At 40.3% G+C, this 20,330-nt stretch overlaps 1 protein-coding gene across 1 annotated transcript in view; it reads right to left on the minus strand.

Moving 5' to 3' along the window:
• POLQ (DNA polymerase theta) overlaps positions 1 to 20,330 on the minus strand; it is a 51,960-nt gene extending 31,630 nt beyond the window's left edge. The window contains 10 exon segments of the mRNA XM_066338408.1: positions 222 to 364; positions 3,572 to 3,784; positions 4,824 to 4,998; positions 5,057 to 5,212; positions 7,091 to 7,310; positions 9,954 to 10,062; positions 13,966 to 14,122; positions 15,513 to 15,643; positions 16,348 to 16,530; positions 20,135 to 20,330. Coding sequence (XP_066194505.1) covers positions 222 to 364; positions 3,572 to 3,784; positions 4,824 to 4,998; positions 5,057 to 5,212; positions 7,091 to 7,310; positions 9,954 to 10,062; positions 13,966 to 14,122; positions 15,513 to 15,643; positions 16,348 to 16,530; positions 20,135 to 20,330 — 1,683 coding nt within the window.

Here is a 20,330-nt window from a genome sequence, read left to right on the forward strand (position 1 = left end):
AAAGCTGCTTTGAGTGTGCTCACATCCCAATCTGCAGCAAGCAGAGAAACATCCCAGACAAAATGCTGAATACTGAAGCAAGCTGGCAGACCCAAATAAGATGACCGGGTTGACAAAGGAGGAAACATGAAAAATAAGTGCACAGAAAACATTTGATGGTGTCACAGAAGAAACTACAAGGGTACAAGCACAGTTCTAACCCCTCTCTGAGTGTCCTGTACCTCCAGTATTGCTCTTTTCATGCTCAAAGCAACACCTTCCCCTTCTCTTCTAAGCAGACAGCTGCAAACAGGCTTGAGAGACCCCTGAAGCAGAGCAGCACCTTTTGATCGCTCTGAGGGCTTGCAGACTAAAATGCTCTCACCTATTGGAGAAGAAATGAAAAACTAAACAAATGCAAAACCGATTTTCTTAGTACTGCATCTTAGTACTGTAACAGCTGCACACACTTCACCAAGGACATATTATTGGAATGGAAAACTGTAAGTATTTTCAAAAAACATGAGTAACAAAAGAAGAGGGAAAAATATGCAACCTTAAACAGGGCGTACAAATTGCTATGTAAGAACTGCACAGATGCACAGTATATCAGAACTAAGTTAGAGCAAGGTTCAAAGTCACATTAGACTAGTCTGGGCCTTGCCAAGTCATCTAAGGAGATTCCACAGCCTATCCATGCATCTGCTTTGCTGCTGAACAACTCTTGCTTCTTGTTCTGGAGTTGACTGGAACTATAATATACAGTGACATCAATTTGACTTTTTCATTACAATAATAAACTGATAAAAATCTCAAAAGTAAGAAGAAAACATAAAAGCTGCACAGTATTTTGACAGTTTGTATTAAGTCAACCAGCTTTCACTCCAGGAATAACTAATTCGGAAATCCAAAATTACTGATCTAAGTAACTGTGCATACTGTGAACTTTCATATATGCATTTTTACACACTTACACATATGTATCCTGCATGGTTTCCACTGAAAGTACATCTCAAAATATCCTACCTTAAAATTCTGTCAGATATTGTTAAGTTAATCTCTACTGAAACACTGTGGGAGACAAAAAAATGTCCCAGAGTCATGAAAGAAAAATTAAAATAATGGGTAAATTCCTTTAATGAGATCACAGTATAGCTTAGCCACGGAAAATGCAGTGGTCACATAAAGGATATTTTTTCCACAAAGCTATTAGAGAGAAACTGGATCACTGAAAAACCTTATCTAGTTGCAAGCTTTGCCAATAAATGATAAATAAATAAATTCTAGGAAGAACATGTTTGCCTTTGACTAAGAGGAGAGCATTAGTTTTGGATTAGCTGTACAGTAAATATCATGACAGATTTATGATAACTTGTTAAGATTTAAATGCATATAGTCTGGACACAAGGTAATTTTGGTAGTGGGTATCTTAGTATGATCCTAGGAACATTAACTTAGGATAAAATTGTAGCTCTGGAAATGCTACAGAACTAGTGAATCCAGACGTAATGAAAACACAACTGCACTTAAATTTAATGAATAGAATAAATAAATGCAGTGTGGGTGACTAATGAAATACAGCTTAAACATAATTACGTAAATTAACTACGTATTTATTTAGGATGAAATGATTATCAGAAGATGACATGGATTTTTTTTATCCTACTAGGTGAAATTTTTGATATCTGTTGACGATGTACTTTTGACAGAACTGGGGAATAGGTAAGATAAACTGCCTGTAAAGCACTATTTTGTGAAAGAAAAGCTTATTTTTATTTTACAAAAAAGAACATCTATTCATTTTGTATTTGGGTTCTGATGTGACCTGAAACTTCCTCTGAAAACTTCCCTTTGACTCTTTCAAAGAGTTATATATCTAAAAGAAAATCTAGCAGAAGATGGGCATCTACTTAGCTCTACATTATCTGAAAGTTTTTACAAGACTTTGGGCAAATTCTTTCCCAAGATGCCACTGATAATTTAAAGCTAATAATTGCAATTCAGTAAACGATAATTAATTAAAAAAAGGAACTGAGCTGTTCCAATATCCATTATTGAACATTTCAGATACTAAGTGAGGTCCAGGTTAGCATCAGACTAGACAAATACCAGAAGACTTGGGATATCTAGGCATAAAACTTCATTAAAGCCAATAAAGGCCCTACTAAATTCTAGGGTTTAACTATTTCTCCTTGGAAAATGGTAGTTTTGACGAATGCAAAAAAGAAACAAATTTCACTCTCCAAAATTATATTTTTAAATTTCCATCAAATCAAGAAAAATAAATTAAAAAATCAAAATGTAAGACAATCCAAAACCACAATGTTGGGAGAGGAGGAGGAATTCAACCCAACAGCATTTCTCTTCTGTCTGTCAGCTAAATTTCATATCCACATAAGGCATTTTTTCCAGCTGAAGTTGCTGTCCTCCAGTCTCCTTACTCTGTGACAGAGTAGCAGCTGGCAACATAGCTTTATGTTCTCATCCAAAAGACTCCGTGGAGTGGAAAAAATGGTACATTCATGAAGCTCATCAGCATAAAATCAACTGCTTACTGTGCACAACACAGTCACGTCAGAACTGTCAAAAAGGGTACTAATTATTGTAACTTGAAGGAGAAAAAGAAAAAACTTCAAGGAATAATGTGACTTTACACCTGCCAGCTACAGTCAAATGAGAAAGTCTGGAAAATTTTGAAATCCAGCATGCAGCTGCCCTTTTCTTGAATGCATAGGGAGAGCTCGCACAGATATAGGTCGCAAAATGCTCTGTTGCTATGCTACTCGGGCAAAAATAGAAAGCTAAATGTAAGAACAGTCTGCTTACATAGGGCTCCAGCAAGCACCAATCAAACAATCAGGAGGGCAAATCCCACTTCCCATATCTGTTGAACTTCTTATTTTCTACTCTGTTTATACTTGTATAATGTAGCTTTTTGCAAACATTATCCACAAAGGTAAATTTCCATTGCAAATTAAAGTAACAGGTAGGATTATTTTGTTGAACATCAATCAGTGCCACTGTATGCAAGAAGGTGCCATGTTATCTGTGAACTACTGTTCATTTTTCCCTGTCTCTGTCTCATTGCTACTCTCAAGATCCACGAAATTGATGGAGTTTAGCAGAAGTTGAATAAATCTAAATCATATAACAGAAGTTTGTCAAATTAGGGTTGTAGACTTTAAATGCATTTCTTACATTTTAGGCCCATCCAATGAGAGTTTACTGCAAATTTTCTCACTGAAACTCTAAACACTTTAGTCAACTGACCATGGATCATAGAATTAAGGCAAATGAACAACATAGCCTTAGAAGCTAACAAGAATTCAAAGGAGAAAAAAGCCTGTTCCTGAAGTAACTGACATATAAATACCGACGTCGGTCTCAGGCAGCGAAAACAATCCCCTGGGAATTACGACTTTTACTCCATTAATACCAAACAAATCAATACCAAACAAATTCATCTTGATTAACCTAATCATACCGAATACCGAAGGAATTCATCATGATTAGCGCCTAATTGCGAAGTACCGCCCTGGATTTAATCAGGTTAACACCGCTCCTACAGAATGTGAATAAAGACTCTGCTTACCCTCTGTGTCCACCCCTTTCCTGCCAGCCCTTCCAGCCATCTGCTTGTAGGTGAGGATGTCCAGCAGCCTGCCACCAAAGGTGGGTGTGCGGATGATGACGCGGCGCGCAGGCAGGTTCACTCCCGACGAGAGCGTGGACGTGGCTGCCAGGACTCGGATCAGGCCCTGCCGAAAGGCGCCCTCGATCACGTCCCGCTCCTCAAAAGTCAGACCTGAGGAGACCTGGCTTTTAGCGACCCTTGCGATGCTGAGACTGAATTTAAGAGCTAAAAATATTGCTGTCCAGCAAGGGAAGGACAAAACTTAATGAACCTCGACCATTCAGTGTTAAGAACTAGACTTGCAACACTACCTTAGTTAACTTCTTCTGACTGGTAAGTGAAGCAAAATTTCACCATTAATTCTTTATTATTCAACTGACAGTAACATACGAGCTTTTCTAAGGTGTTTCTTCCTACACATTGTAGGAAGATGAACTACTTACTGCATATTTACAAGCACTGCAAGTAAATATATAAAGAAATAAAAAATGAGGAAACAGCAGGGAACTAGGATTTACTCATCTGCAGTCCTGACCCTGGACTCCTTCTTCATTATTCTCCTTACAGATCTGGTATGTATCTTTCTACATTACCTTCAGGGCTTCAGGCCAATTTTATAAGAAATATAGATTCTCTAAGCATTTAGAATTATTCCTCCTACATAATCAATGCCCTAGCTACTGTTGTCTCTCCCAGTCAGTCTTTTTTCTCAGTGAATCAACAGGTGACATACTCTATTACCTACCTAAATAAGAAATAAAAAATCCAAGCAGAAGTGTTCACAGCACATGCTCCTTTTATTTTTACTTTTATATTGCTTCTATTTTCTCATTTATTTCAATATTAAGCTGAGGAAAATGGCTGTGAAATACTCTGGCAGCATTAGGAACAACTTGAAAACTTCTGTAGCTGCAAATCAGGTAAGTTCTCAAGCATTTCACAAAGTAAAGACCAGGTAAGTTGTATTCCAAAAGTTGCTGTTATCCAACACAACAGAGAAAAGATTTAGCAAAACAATTTGTGAATTAAAGTCTTTGGCCACAAAACAAGAATTTCAAATTTGCCTGTAACTGTGGGGTTCTCAAAGCTTATTTAGTCTTAAGCTACAAAACACTTAGAAAAGCAACTGGTAAATCGCTGATACCTGCAGTAAAAAGAATCCATATGATTTCACCACTACTGAATTCAAGACCAAGATGTTCAGGAATACCTGCATGATGAAATGCCACTCCCCATGGCAAAGTACGCTGCAGCACAGAATCCAGGCCTGAGATTGAACGCTTTAACTGATCCAGGACCTCATCAATCCCTTCTCTGTCCACAACAACTGGGGCAAGGGCTGAGCCTTTTGCAGAACCTTGAGAGAGAAAGTATTTTTATAGTTCCTACTAAAATTAATTTTCATTAAAGGTACTGTGCATATTGTAGTCTTCTATTAAGTACTTTTCTCTTACTCTCAGCTTGTTGCAAACTGTAGAACTCCCTGGCAATGATGTCTGCCAGCTTCTCACACCAGTTCTTGGACGGACAGAAGAGCAGGACTGAATGGCCACCACAAACAGTCTCATAACACAGGCTCACAATATGGTCTTCGTCTCCCTGAATGGAGATAAAATATTTTCAGTGCACTGTCAAATTGAATGAGGCTTGTAAATGCTGTCCTTCTTCTCTATCCCAGTAGGAATCTTCTACTTCCAGTCAGTAAGAGAAACAAACAAAGAACATGGAGCGCTGTTGCCTTAGTTTCCGTCTTGCTTTATGAAGTTCAAGCACTAGTATGACCACACTGTTGAGAGCAGTTCTAGACCTACCCATGAATACATGTAATGTTTTACACCTTGCTTTCAGAAATCTTTTTCTGAATGAAGGCCACACAGTGCACAAATAAATCACTGCAACCTCCATATTACAGTTAACAGTAGCGGGGAAGAACTAGGAAGTGCGCAGGAGGAAAACCTCTCTAACTAGGGAACATTTTTTAACTTGGATGTCTGAACTAAAAGCATGACCTATAGCAGTCTAAGCATCCCCAATAAGATGCACTCAGCAAGCACCGAAGACTGCAAGTGTTCAGAGAACAGTGGAAGGCTTTTAGGGATACTTATATAGACGTTGATGCAAAAACCTGCTGTTTACAGCTTGCTTTTTTTGGTTTTAAGATCCTAAGAGAGTCCCTGCAACTGATCTGTTATGCTCGGCTATGCCAGATTCTCTTGCAGCAAGCAGGCCAAAGGAAGAAGAGAAAAATGTAGGTGTACAGCAAGAAAAAAAAAGCACTAAAATGCAAATGAAAACGGGGAGCAATGGCAGGAACTTCTCCACAAGGATTCAGCCAAATTCAGCTCAAGTGGTGAAGTCATCAAGTTCTCTTTTACTGGTCCAATCTGAGGCACAGAAGTCTGAAGGTCCAGTGACAGATTTCAAGCCCAAGATCCCCCAGACTTATAAAATAAACCAACTCCTTTAAACCGTTGAGTCATAAATCTAGTTTAGTTCTTCCTCTCGCTTAATTTAGTAACTATCCAAAGCAACTCAAAAATATCCAAATGCAACATCGCCTTCCCAATGTGACCACGTAAAAGCTAACTTCCAAATGGTCTAGTGAAAAACATTTCCTTTTGTTTCCAGGATACTTTTTCTTTGCTGTGCCATCATGCTACTGACAAGAGAATGTCTGTGCACAGCAAGAACAAAGTGCAAAACATTCCAAAATATTCCAAAATATCGCAAAACATTCCAAAGTATTGCCGCCATTCAGCCCATATTGCTCAACCACTACACTGGTGTTACACAGAGCAGTTGAAAGGACTAGAGAGAGAATTTAGAGAATTTAGCCTTCAAAGACTCCACAGAAAAGTATCTACAAGTGGAGAGCTCCAATTTTCCACTTCTACCCATTTGGTTCTTTGAAATCATTACCATATGTTACCCCTAACTTTCCATATCCTTTTCAAGTGTGCAAAACTTGAAACTACTGAAAACAGATCCAGAAGAATTAGGATGGACATCTGCCTTCTAATCAGTGTCAAAATTAGATCATTTAGGAGTTTAACATAAGCAGGTTCAATACCAAATACTTTCTCCCAGTTATGAATGCAAATTCCTTGGCCTAAGCAGGAAATACTTTCCTGCATTTATAAAAGGGAAGTAGATTACCAGACACAAGATAGAATGGTGGGTAAGAGGGTAATCAAACCTTTATACCTGTCAAGTACTCAGAAACAACATAACTGCAAAGTCAACTCTGTCTTCAAGTTAGAGTCAAGAATCTTCATGAGTGTGTCTCTTGCCGTTTTTTAAGTCAGTAGAAGACAAAAATACCAATTCTATTCTGTTTGAGCATGAAGCAATGAAGTAAACAATCAAGTTGTGAAGGTCATCTATTTAAAAATAAATAAAAACATATCAAGAGCTGCCTTTTTAACTTCAGCACTACGAAAGGCATTATCCCAAAGCCACTGCTCAGGGTTTTGTTACCTTCAGTTGCAGCTTGGGCTGGAATTCTCGCACTAAATTCATGGAGGAGTCATATATGTTGCTGCCAATTTTCACCCACTCCTTGAGGGGCACAGGGCGGAAATCTGTACAGTAAAGCTCTGCATCTAACCATGAGGCCAGGAGCCCCAGGTTAGGGAGGGTAGCACTCATGCCTATTACCTGTATGCCACCAAAACCAGGACTGGTGCTCTTTGTGTGTCTGGAAGTGGTTAAAAAAGATGAAAGTTAGTGACAATATAGGCAACTGTTCTGGAAAACAGAATTCAGAAAAACCAAAAGCAGTTTGATCTACTTCCTTCCAGCCTCTCAAGTGCAAAGCTAATTTTTCAACTTCTTGACAAAGAAAGAAGCCATACTCTACTCTTAGAAAACACATCAGGTTATGCACTGATAACAAGATAATTCAGCTTTTAATCAGTTTGAACCTAAACCTTTACCTTCTTTAGGTAGCCAGCAACTATAAATTGACTGGATATTTGGAGAGACTGAAAACAAATACAAAGATCAACTAGTTCCTTGCCACTAACAAAAACATAGAAATAAAGGAATGGCTCAATCTCCACTGCAATCTTTCTAAGCCTAAATACCTCAATTAAAATACTTCTATTTGTTTCCATTTCAGGACAAATAATATTAGACTAATGCCTTTATAGATCTGGGAACCAAAACCCTAAGTACAGCAAAGAAGCAAGTAGCATCTGTTCCTAAAATGCAGAACAGCAGCTTTCACTAAAGACAGTGAGAAGTGATGGACTCCTAGCAAACCTGACAACACAAACTGTTAATTTAGATATCCAAATTAAGATGTTAATTCAGGCTTTTACATCCACATAATAGGGTTTTTTTAATGCTTCTAAGCTTATGTTTGAGAAGTATTCATTTGAACTGAGCTACAAATTGAGACTAAAAAATGAAAAGATCTGACAAATCACTGTGAGATCAGAAATAACCTGAACCTTCTTAGAAGACCCTGGTAATCCTGGCAAAGACAAGACAGAGAAAACAAGATTACCCAAAAGCTGTAGTATAAAAGGCCAGTTCACTGATGAGACAGAAATAAGGAAGTTGGGGAGAGGCAGACTCTCTATTATCTAAGCTCTTTAAACATTTGCTGTACAGGTTCACCATCAAGGTTAGAATTTTTTCTGCCTACAGAAACTTTGGACCTTTTCCTCCCTAAAGCAACTTTTGACCTCCAAGGATTAAAAAAGTTCCAGCTCTACAACACACTATTTGACTAAGGAGGAGAAAAATCTGCTGCAGAATTTTAGCTGAGTCTGGAAAAACCTCGTGGAGAAGCATGGACACCCACACAGGCAATGGCCATCTGAGAACATTTTCTTGCTGTGAAGACACAGCTTGTACTTCAGTGGGACAGGCACTGATCATTCTGATAACTGGCCAGACTGGTCAGTGTTTAAAGTCTTTATATAAGCCCATTAAATAACAGAGAGAAAAAAAACCAAACATAGACTTAGAAGGACATTTGAGAGAAAATGTGGTGTTCAGCTCCAGGAATGCAGTGGTTTCCAAAATAAAAATAACAGTCACTTCCTTCCTGTCAGGAAGTGGTACAGGGTACCACTGTCACCTTGATCCTGACAGAGGGATGGAGAGTCTGGGCCCTAGCATGCCTGCATGGTGAAGACTGAAACACTGCGTCTTCCCAGGAATATTCCTCGATGTACCTGTACTTTTTAACCCTGGCAAGTGTTTTCTCCTTCCTGCTTCCTCCATGCAAGGGAGTAAAGCAGAGGGTGGGCCTGCACCTGTGCTGCAGCTACCTGATAAAACTGAGAGAAAAGGAGTCATTCACACTGCTCCAAAGCATTCTGGCTTCCAGGATTTATGGGGAGAATATGAGAAGCCAGATGTGATTTACACCAAGAACACTGCTGGCTCCTGGAATTCACAATGGGAAATACTGGGTGAAATGTCCAGTCAAAAGTGTAGAAATGGCACCTTCCCCAGAACTAAGTAGATGGTCTCTGCTTAGCCCAGCACTGGTTCAACTCACAAGACAAGAAGCAGCAGAGAAAAATGGCAAAATCTGACTTTTTGTGCTAAGGAAACAGTTGATTTTGACTCTTCTCTCAGCACCACCAATAGAGGTTAAGAAGGTTACACCACCTCCTCCATTTCCTTTTCTCTGTGTTTGGGCACTTCAGAGCAGCTGGGCATTTTGGTGCTGAGGATCCAGATACAGAATTCTTAGAAGCTTCTAGAGGTCTTCCCAAACATCTTATCTACTCCCCAGTGTCAAATCAACTGTGCTAAAGGCAAGAAAACATGCAACCACGAATCACATGTTATAAGCAGAAGTGGAGCTCACCCTGAGGAGTGCTAATTAAGCAGACTACTGACATACCCTCTATGCCTCCTGATCAATTCACCATGCACAAGTTAACAGTATGCCCACTCTTCCACTCTTCCACCACACCAGAACATTCCAGTAGGATAATTACACCATTCCATGAAGCTAGCAAAACTGTGTTTAAAAAATCCAAAGTTTAAAAAAAAAAATTAAAAATAATAATAATAAAAAAAAACCACCAACCACAACTAGGCTGAAGAACTAAACGAAAGGTTCAGCCTTACTTTTTTTCCTGAGAGGATAAATCCCATGGTAGCACACAAATTGAAAACCATAAGGAAAAGATGGTTTAACTACAATGGCAGGCCCCTGAAAAGAGCTATGATGAGATCTTTATAAACAAAATAGTCCAGGTCATTGCTCTTATAAAAACCTTAGAGCTAACCCAAATTTCTATTCACACAGAGAACAAATATTTAGTGTCATCAATTATTCAGCATTAAAAGACAAGCATCTCAGTCTACTCACCTTTTTGTTACCGTCTCTGTAACATATCTCACTTTGGTCAGGAGGAGTTCCAGCAGATATCCTCGATGAGAGTCTCCCAGCATGTGCAACTCATCCACAACCACCACTCCTGATAAAGTAAAGCACTCAGCTCATATTTGACAAACCTCCAAACTAAGAACAAATAGCCTCAATCCTTTCACATTCCACATGATGAACTGAAATTTATATTCACAAATCCATCTATGCTTACCAACATGACAATGGCTTCCTGCTGTCACTGAGAGAGAGAAATCATGACCAATGTCATGACATTTCACACACACCACAACCACACATACACACACACACAATCAACTTTTAAAAAGTAAAAATAAATAGGCTGTTTGTCTAGACATCACACAAAACAGTATTGCGGCGTCTATACTTTAACCTTGTTGCAAATAAAAACTCTCAGACTTCAGAGTATCTGGAAAGGAAAATTCTAACATTCAAATGAGCTAGTAAAAAATTTTGTTGACATCACTGTCTTAGTTAAAAACACCATTTTTTTCTTAATGCAATAATGTCAGAAAAAAAACAAGAGCAGATGTAATTATACCGGCAGAGTCTGCTTCCTATTAAATTGCTCTTCATTAACCAACCTGAACAGGCTCTACTATTTACCTTTGGCTTTCTAATGAAAAAAAAAAATCCTTGTTTCACAGCTTTTTTTCCCTCCTACAAATGACTTTTTAGTCTATTAACCACCTCCATCAAAATTTTAAGGTGTGTAGAAATATCTAAAAGAATCATGCCTAAAAAGGCTTCTCAATATCAGCAGCTGGAGACAACAGACCAGATTAGAGTGTTCCCTAAGGAGAAGACACAGAGCCACTACTACTCAGGCACCCAGTGCACCTCCTGCACACATCCCAACAGGAGTATATATCCTTTCTGGCCAGCTGACAGGGTCTCAGGGATATGGAGTAGGATAAAGGAAGGTTAAACAAAAAAAGCAGGGCACAGAGGACACCATGCTTCATTAGCTCTGCTGCTGTAGAGGGCTTTTTTCCTCTTTGGTGCAGCTATGTAATATCTTTCTGGTGTGGCTAAAATAGCAGGAGCTTAAGGGCAAATGTGACCTTATATTATCTGTCTCAATGCTATTTTTCTTTCTCTTTTTTTCTCTCCTTCCTACATATGTTCCTTCTCTCTCCGTCTGTTTTCTCCCTCCTTCTCTTTCAAGCCACTTAAGTTAGAAAAGAGTGCTGCACTGCCTCATCAGCCTCTTTTACAAACTCCCACCCATCCAGCTCCTCTGTCTTCCTGTACTTCCTCTATTCTATGCTTGCTTTTAAAAAAAGGCAATTCATTGGTCACCAAATACATATTTGTTCAGCTACCAGAAAAAGCTCCTTCCTGCTTCCCCATACAACAATCTGTCTGAATTCTTCCAGAGCTGAGACAGGACAGTTTAATCAGATACCTACAAAAGTAAAAGCCTTACAAGTCACTTCAGACCTTCATCATCCTACATAGGTACTGAAAATGAGGCTAGACTCAGTCTGCTATTTCTGTCTGCAAATTAGGTGTATGCCTAGAAGACAGCTGAAAAAAAACTACTAAAAAGTACCTGAGAGTTACCAGACATGTTTACTGAAGAATAACTAGGTTGTTTTAATTCCTCATCCTGTTTAAAACGAAAAAGTTCTGAAGGACAAGCAGAGAGGACTTGATTTTTTTAAATTATAAATAATCAAGTAACATTTTAATTTCAAGTTTAAATTAAGAAACAAATATCACAACACCACATTACAAGCCCAATCCCAGCTGACACACTGAGACAGCAGCAGATTCTTCTATAATTATTTTCCTAAAAGTTTCTTTAGCATTGGTGTCAAGAGGCTGAACAACAGGAATATCATCTCCCATGTACCAGGATGTTCTAAACTGACATGTTATATAATAATTAGCAACACAACATTGCTTTTAACTGCTTCATACAGCAAAGAGAGCTCTGGCAGAGGAGTTGAGTTTCTCTCAACAATTTCCAAAGGCAACGTGAGCTATCAGCATGGGGTTGACATCAACAAAAGGAACAGCTCAAGCTTGAGATGGAATCCAGCCAGGATTGCAGTCATCTCCCAATAACTCATCTCAAAAGATAAAACACCCCTGTTACAAACTGGTCTAAATTTAGAATTAATTAGAAGACAAGGTACAATCTTGCAGTTTCAGACATGCTTGCTTTGGGTGACAGCTAAACTGGCATTTTCAGTTCATACCCATATTTTACAGCTTTTATGAAAATATACCTCCAAAAAGAAAACTTGTCCATTTCTTACATAAAGATGACTTTTAAAATCAAGTTTAATTTAAAAATTAATGTGAGAGAAGCATATAAAGAAAGGAAAAAAAGCTTTTTACCCTTATTTCTGTTATATGCCCGTATTGGGGCATGAGGGAAATGCAGGTTTGCAGCAGAGGTATTTTCAAATGGTGAAAGAAAAACATGATGCTTTAAGGAGGTATTGGTATTGAGAACGCATATTCAAACTCAAATCTTGTAGTCACTAGGCTGCTTATATTTATATGACTCTTTTCAAGTACATTCATCTTCAAAAGCACAACATGTAGGGATGAAATGGAGGCTCCAACCAGAGGGAGTTGGTGTATCTCTACCTTCTGAAAGATGATATCATTAAACAGTATATTTTAATATACTGAGTGTGCTTCCAAGCCACACAAGCCAACATGAAGTTGCTTATCCTGACCCATCTGCCTCGCGCTGTCAGTACAGCTTGTACAGTGTCATGAAATAGGATCAAACTAACCCTAGTTTAAACACGGGAAAAAACCTTAAACCAGGTAGCCATATATTGAAATAAATAGCAGGTTTTCTTCCAAGTAAAGGGATGAAGATATACATTCAAGAATCGAGCTGGACTGCTGGAGCCTTCATTTGAATGAGCTTAAAACGCTGCACAACAGTCACCCACTCATCTTCCAGCCCACTGGCAGTCTCTAAAGCATTCATGGTGATTCAGCCCCTATAGATCCAGGCTTGAACGTGTTATCCCATGATCTCACACTCTGAAAAAATCTGTATGGTTTTATTTCCCATTTTCTCTCAAAAAGCTCTTCTGGTACACAATGCAACAAAATATTATGATACCAGATGCACACAGAATAGCAGTTTCAAAGGTGGAGGTCGCAGATCAGTTCGATCCTCATCTATTTTTGCAATTTTTATATTTTAAAAATAGCAACCAGCTATGTTACAGGACAGAGTGAAGATGGGAAGGATCACTGTATAAAACATAACTGGATATAGCTTTCTTGATCAGAGAAAAAAGAGAATAACAAACTTCTGACTGGACTAGCAAAGCACGTCTCCAAGTGTACACAAACACTGGGCTTCTTCAGTTTTTACCTCATCCCCCAATACTTAATGAATACTTTCATTATCTAGTGGCCATCAGGGCCACAGTGACCCAGAAGTCAATGTTACAAGGACAGAAGGTTTTTGAGCAAACAAGACAGAAATGAATGGTACAGCCCTCCCAGTCACCATGCCTACCCAGAGGAGCACTATGTATTTATTCCGCTTATCTGGATCCAGATGAGCACAGAATGTAATTCCTTCTCTTCCTCAAGCTAAATGAAGATAGATCTTAGATTCCACAATCTCTGTCTAAAACAAATGAACATAGTACATTCTTGAACTCAAACATACCTCAGAACTTTAATTCAGTTTTATTAGAGAACAGTTCCTAGCTATGGGAATCATTGTTAAATGCAGCTTGCCCTCCATTTGAGACAAACTAAAGAGTGCAGCTTCTACCTACTCATTCCAGTTGCTGAGCTACATGGAACAGTGCTGACTGTCCTCCTAAATCCAAATAAGAGGTTCTCTGGAAGAAGAAACTTACTGCATATTCCTATATAGAACATTTGTCACATACAGGACTCAGAAAATTCAAAGTATCCCATGATTTCACATGTACTCAGAATATGTAAACCCCACAATGGTCAATCTGTAGTATTTTACCCAGTGAGTCCATTTTGTTTTCTTCTATGAGCCTATTGATTAGTCCATTGGCTTTCTCAATGGTGCAGACAGCAACATCCAGAGCAGAGAAACGTCCAGCAGGAGCCATGCTTCCCATGTAGCCTTCAACTCTCACATCCACCTCCTGAAACAGGGCCTGTTTTCCAAGGATACAGGACATCATCCAAGGTTACAACTCTGAATTTTGACCCATGCCTGCTGGAATCACATATAAGCCTGCACTCTCCATCTACAATTTTTAGTACTTTTAATGCCAGCTAATCAGATTAAAGCCATATCTCAGCCAGTTAGTGACACTTCTTTTTCCCACTGTCATTTTTTATTTCCAAAGCAGAAGCCACAGAGTACTCGCTGCAAGACAGCGTACATAACTGAGTAAAAGATCAGGACTACTGCTTTGTGTAAGCATTAGTATTAAAAATACTAGGGAACACACAGTGCAACAGTTTATATCAGTGGCTTATGTACAAAGACACCTTCCTCTTGAGAAATCCTGGGCAAAAGCCAAACATGGAACTCCAAACACAGTGATGACACATCTCACACTGAAAGCCCAGAAACTTCTTCTCTTCCAGGTCTCCTTACTGCAGTGCCAAAACTTTGGCACATCCCACACTGTATTAACAAAAGACATAAATATTTGGACCTCAGAGGTAGGTCACCCTTTGAGTTCAAGAGTGTGCAGCTATAGCCAAGCCTCATGCCAGGAGTAGAACAACAGAGCATTGATAATCCTCCAGTTTTACAAGATTAAAGCAAAAAATGCATCTCTGTTATCAATCACTACAAAGTACCTTTTGCATTTAGTTTGTAGGATTCCCTAGCAATTTGTAAAGTTAAGATACCATCTCAGTTAATGAACACCCAAACTGTCTTAACTGCTAGAAACTATAACAAAAATGCCTGCTGGGTTTGGATTTGGTTTTAGTCATTGTCATTACCTAATGGCAACAATATTTGATGTGGAAGTCTTTCAAGAAAAAATATTTATGTCTTGAAGAGTGTTCCCACAGTAATTTTATTTTTTAAATAGCTGGGGGGAAGAAGCCAAAACATAATCATTTTCTAGCAGAAAAAAAAGAAATAGCAAAGTCAAAGTGAAATAAAACGCACAAAATTGTGGAGAAATACCCCAAGGAAAACTAAAATACACTTTTATCGTTAAGATAACATTTACACCTTCCCTTTGTACTTTACCTAATCGATCTTTCATTAGAAACTTCATTTAAATTTTGTATATTATCAAACCAGTGAATAAATGCAAGTAACAATGCTTTAAAATTCAAAGCTGAAATAAAATGCTTTAATCGATTCCATAAATTTTTTTCTAAGTTTACTTTTTTGGCTAAAAGTTTCATTTTTTTTAATCTCCAACTTAGAGTAAATTTTAAATTATCTATAACTCCTTTTTGAAAAAACTCAGCAATCTTTTTTTACCTTCAAAACCCATGCTTTTGCATGTCTGTTTAAAAAATGTGACCCAATAACTACTACCCATAAATTTACCTTCCTTGAATGCTACTTACCTGCAAGTAACATTTCTTCTCCTTGGCCACAGAGACAAAGGGAAGGATGAGAAGAGCTTTCTTACGAGTCTCCAGGACTCGCTTCAAAATAAGCAATTCTGCCACAAGAGTCTTTCCAGCACTGGTAGGAGCTTGGAAAAAAAGGGGAGGGGGGGAGAGTTTAATTCATTTTTAAAGTTTAAAAAATAAATCCAAGGAACAAATCTAGCATAGAAAGCAGTTACTGGAGAACTTGGAGAGGGACTCTTCAGTTGATGTCTCTCACCCACAACCACATTTGCAGTCACCTCTACAAAGAGTCAAGGAGACTAAAAATCACCCGCCTCTTTTCTAAGTTCTTCATCCTCTCAGTGCTGCTCTAGAACCTTTTTCCCATGAAGGGTAGACACCAAATTGTCATTTCCTACAGATTTCTAGTTCACCAGTCCTACTTCTCCTTCTGCACACACACCCCACACACAATATGTGATGAGAAATGACAAATGGACTGAAAAAAAAACCTAATAGCAAATAATACTCTCAGAAGTATGTAGATCTTCAGTTATCTCTCAGTTCCTAGTTGACAGTCTGTAACAAAAAAGAGTGACCATTAGCTGACTCCTAATCATCAGTTTCTAAAGGAACAGAGAAAATGGGGCAAAAAGTCTCTCTACACATCTGGAAAGGAGACCATTAATCAAGTTTGAGGTACAGCAATGGGACAGATCTTAAGATGTCTCCAGAAGAGGATTTTGACCTTTCTAGCTGTCAGATCCAAATGTTTCAGCACCAATAACTCCTTGTAAATGGCAGTGGAAAAGTTAGGGGGGGCTGGTTTTGTCAAATGTTCACATACCTGAGTAAACAAGGTTCTTCCCTTCCAGAACTTGTCCAAGCATCAGGCATTCTGCTTGCCATTCAAACATCTGCACTACTCCCAGACTGTGGTATTTCTCCAGAACCGCTTTGGGAAGACCCCAGCTTGCAAGGAGCAACTTGTCTGCTTGGTCTTCAGGAACATTTACCTGCTGATATTGCCCTTTGGAAGGAGAAAATAAAAATCAAATTTAAAAAGTCAAGTATCATCTTTTGCATCTGAGGGCATTTAGGTTATACACCTAAATGTCAAACTTCTCTCCAAACTCCTGTATTACAAGAAAAGGCAATAAACTATCTGCCCTGTATTTTTCAATATTTTGTGTGGACGGTTCACCATTTTTCTTATCTCTTGACATCTTTTTTTTTAATTTTTCCTCCTGTAAGATTTTCCACATCCAATTAATTACTTCACCAAACTCTTGCCCTGGTATTTGCTTTTGAGACAGAGCAGCCATTACCAAGTACATAGTCAAGGAGAGCTTCAGCACTGATAAATGTAACAGCATTGCAATGTATTTGCCATCTTGTCCTTACCCACACCATCTCCCTTTTAAATTACTGCTACTGAGATTTCACTAATTCTCACTGATTGCAGAACTGCCCAGTGTTTTTTATTTTACAGATGAATGAAAACCACAACCTAAAGCAAACAATCCACTCAAGCTACTCTGTAGAATGTGTCGTATTTCAGTTTATTAACAGTGATATTTCAGTTTATTAACAGTGACTAGTATCTTCATAACACTGCCAGTTCCTCTAGCTTAATTAAGTTCCTTGTTGATTGTTTCTTGTCTTAGTAACCCTGAACAACTTTGTGCCGACTATAGACACTGCCTCCTCCTTCTCCTCCCTTTTTCCAGATCATTAAGAAAACTCAAGTTTTTTGTCCCATTCAGGTTTCTAACCCACAGGAATGCCTCCCCTACCACCCATAAATATACAATTCCTGTAAAAGCATTTTGTGAAAGACCTTGTCAAACTGAGATGAAAACCAAGTAATCGTGTGTACTGCCTCTACTGTACCCATTTTTCTACTGGTACGTTCAAAAATTTCTAAAAGAAATTTCCCACCATTGTTGACAGCATAAGGGCTGGCTAGATTAATAATACCAGCCTGCATAAGCAGTCAGCATTTTTTCTCTCATCACACTAAAAATTTCAGCTGCTGCCTAGAGGTTAACCCCAACCTGGCCTGTCACTCCTGCATGATCAGTCTCCTCTACACAGCTTTGCTTCACTTTGTATAATCAAAGTACCATAAAATACTAAACAAAAATTTACACACCATTGGGAGAGAACAGAAATATGCTACAAAGCAGAATAGACCTCCCAAGGGGAATTCAGAGGAGACCAGAATTGTCCATCCTAAACTGTGACTGTGGTGGGCTGACCCTGGCTGGACACCAGGTGCTACCCAAAGTTACCCAAAGTCATTCCCCTCCTCAACAGGACAGGGGAGACAAAATACAGTGAAAGGTTCAGGAGTGAAGAAAAGGACAGGGAAAGGCCACCCACCAATTACTATCACAGGCAAAACACTTGACTTGAGGAAAATTAATTTATTACTAATCAAATCAGAATAGTATAATGAGAAATGAATCAAAATCTTAAAAATACCTACCCCCCTACTCCTCCCTTCTTTTCAGGCTCAACTGTATTCCCGATTTTCTCTACTTCTTCCCCTCCAGCAGCACAAGGGGACAGGGAATGGGAGTTGCAGTCAGTTCATCACACATTGTCTCTGCCACTCCTTCCTCCTCAGAGGAGAGCTCCTCACACTCCTCCCCTGCTCCAGTGTGGGGTCCCTCTCACAGGAGACAGTCCCCCACGAACTTCTCCAATATGAGTCCTTCTCATAGGCCACAGCTCTTCACAAACTGCTCCAGTTCATGTCCCCCACAGGGTTACAAGTCCTGCCAGCAAACCTTCTCCAGCATGGGTTCCTCCCTGCACAGGTCCTGCCAGGAGCCTGCTTCAGTGTGGGCTTCCCACAGGGCCACGGCTTCCTTTGGCCATCCACCTGTTCCAGCATGGGTTCCTCCACGGGCTGCAGGTGGACCTCTGCTACACCATGGACCTCAATGGGCTACATGTGGATAACAGCCCTACCTGCCTCACCGTGGTCTTCACCACAAGCTGCAGGTGAATCTCTGCTCCACTCCCTGAAAGACCTTCCTTCTTCACTGACCTTGGTGTCTGCAGGCTGATTCCATCACATATTCTCACTCCTCCAGCTGCAGCTGCCATTGCACAGGCGTTTTTCCCCCTTCTCAAATACATTGTCCCAGAGGTGCTCCTGCCATTGCTGATAGCCTTGGCCAGTGGCAGGCCTCTCTTGGATCTGGCTGGCATTGGCTCTGTCTGACATAGGGGAAACTTCTGGTAGCTTCTCTGAGAAGCTTATAGTCCCCTCCTTGCCATGCAAATCAAATACAGGGACTCATATGGCAGAAGTAGGATTCAGAAACACAAAAACCTCTATGTGATGGGACCTCAAGTTTTTTCCCTAGTGTTAAAACCAACAAATTTCACATAAAAGATGGAATGAGTAAAGGATTATGTGATCTGGCTCTTTGAAGAATGTCTTTAGATTAGAACTGAACACACGTTTGGAAACTTGTGACTTAGAGATCAATGTGCAGAAGCATACCTCTGATACTAACCTTTTTTTCTTTTTACTAAAACAATGCTAAGAAACAGTCAAAATTAGGAAGATATAGATTGTTGTTTAATATCTTTCAGTATTAGATTTCTCAGAAAGAAAACCATTCCAGAGTGTGGGGCCAGGTAAACACAGGAGTGCTGCTTACTGCATTGTCTTTGGGGAGCTGGCTGTGGAAATGTGTACACTGCCTTGCTCTATTCCATTGCAGAAATTGACAAAATTGCATCTTGCAGAGCATAATCACATCAGTGAGAAGATGTGACATGACTGGAGAAGAGACCGAGAGATGTAAACGCTTTAAAAAGTTACAGAAAAATCACCAAAGAGATGAAACCGCAAGATGCTTTGTAAATATCTTGATTTTAAGATGTCGTATACAATCTCGATGCTGCATACGTCTTGATTTCTCTCCTGATCTCTTCTGATTCAAGAGCACAATAAGCTGGTAAAATGTATGTATGGCATCTAGAAGCATCACTTTAAGTGGCTCTGTCTGGCAGCAGGAGCACTTGGTATGACACCTTGCCACAAGATGTTTATACAAAATGCCGTATATTGCATACAGAAATATATTGTGCATGCTTCTTCTGTATTCTGTATGCATTCTTTGATCAGTTTCTCAACGGAGGTAAACAAACCTTGCCTGGTTTACCAAGGCGAACGGACCGTACCGATTGTTGTATTATGGCAGCACCTAGAGGCCAAGCCAAGCACAAGGCCCACAGTTACACGACACACAGAATGCCCCCATCTCAGAACGGCGCACGGAATACACATTTTCATATTTCCTTCCTCGACTGCACAGCGAGGGGTGCAGGAAATCCTTCGATCAGCACCTGCTCCCACAAGCGCGTCCCCCGGCCGCGGCCGCTGCCCCGGAGGGGAAGGGAAGGGGCGAAGCGGGGCCCGAGCACGGCGCCGTCCGCCAAGGCCCCGCTCCGGGACAGCCTCGGCCGCTCCGGCAGCGCCCACCGCCCCCGGGGCAGCCCCGCTCCGCCTCGCCCAGCACGGCCCGACCGCCGCGCCGCACGGCCGAGGGGAAGGCGGCGAGGGAAGGAGGGGAATGGGAGAAAAGGGCTGCGCTCTCCCGCGCCGGTACCTGCCGAGCCGCTGCGGCGCAGGGAGAGGTCGAGGCCGGGCGGAGGGCTGAGCAGAGCGCGGCGGGGAGCGGCGGGCCCGGGAGGCACAGCCCGTCCCGGCCTGCCGGAGCTGCCGCCGCCGAGCCCCGCGGCCGAGGTGGCGGCGGCCGCGCTCGGGGGGAGGCCGGTGCCGCCGCCATCTTCCCGCCGCGCCAT

Source organism: Sylvia atricapilla, chromosome 2 (genome assembly GCF_009819655.1).
Source record: "Sylvia atricapilla isolate bSylAtr1 chromosome 2, bSylAtr1.pri, whole genome shotgun sequence".
Classification (NCBI taxonomy): domain Eukaryota; kingdom Metazoa; phylum Chordata; class Aves; order Passeriformes; family Sylviidae; genus Sylvia; species Sylvia atricapilla.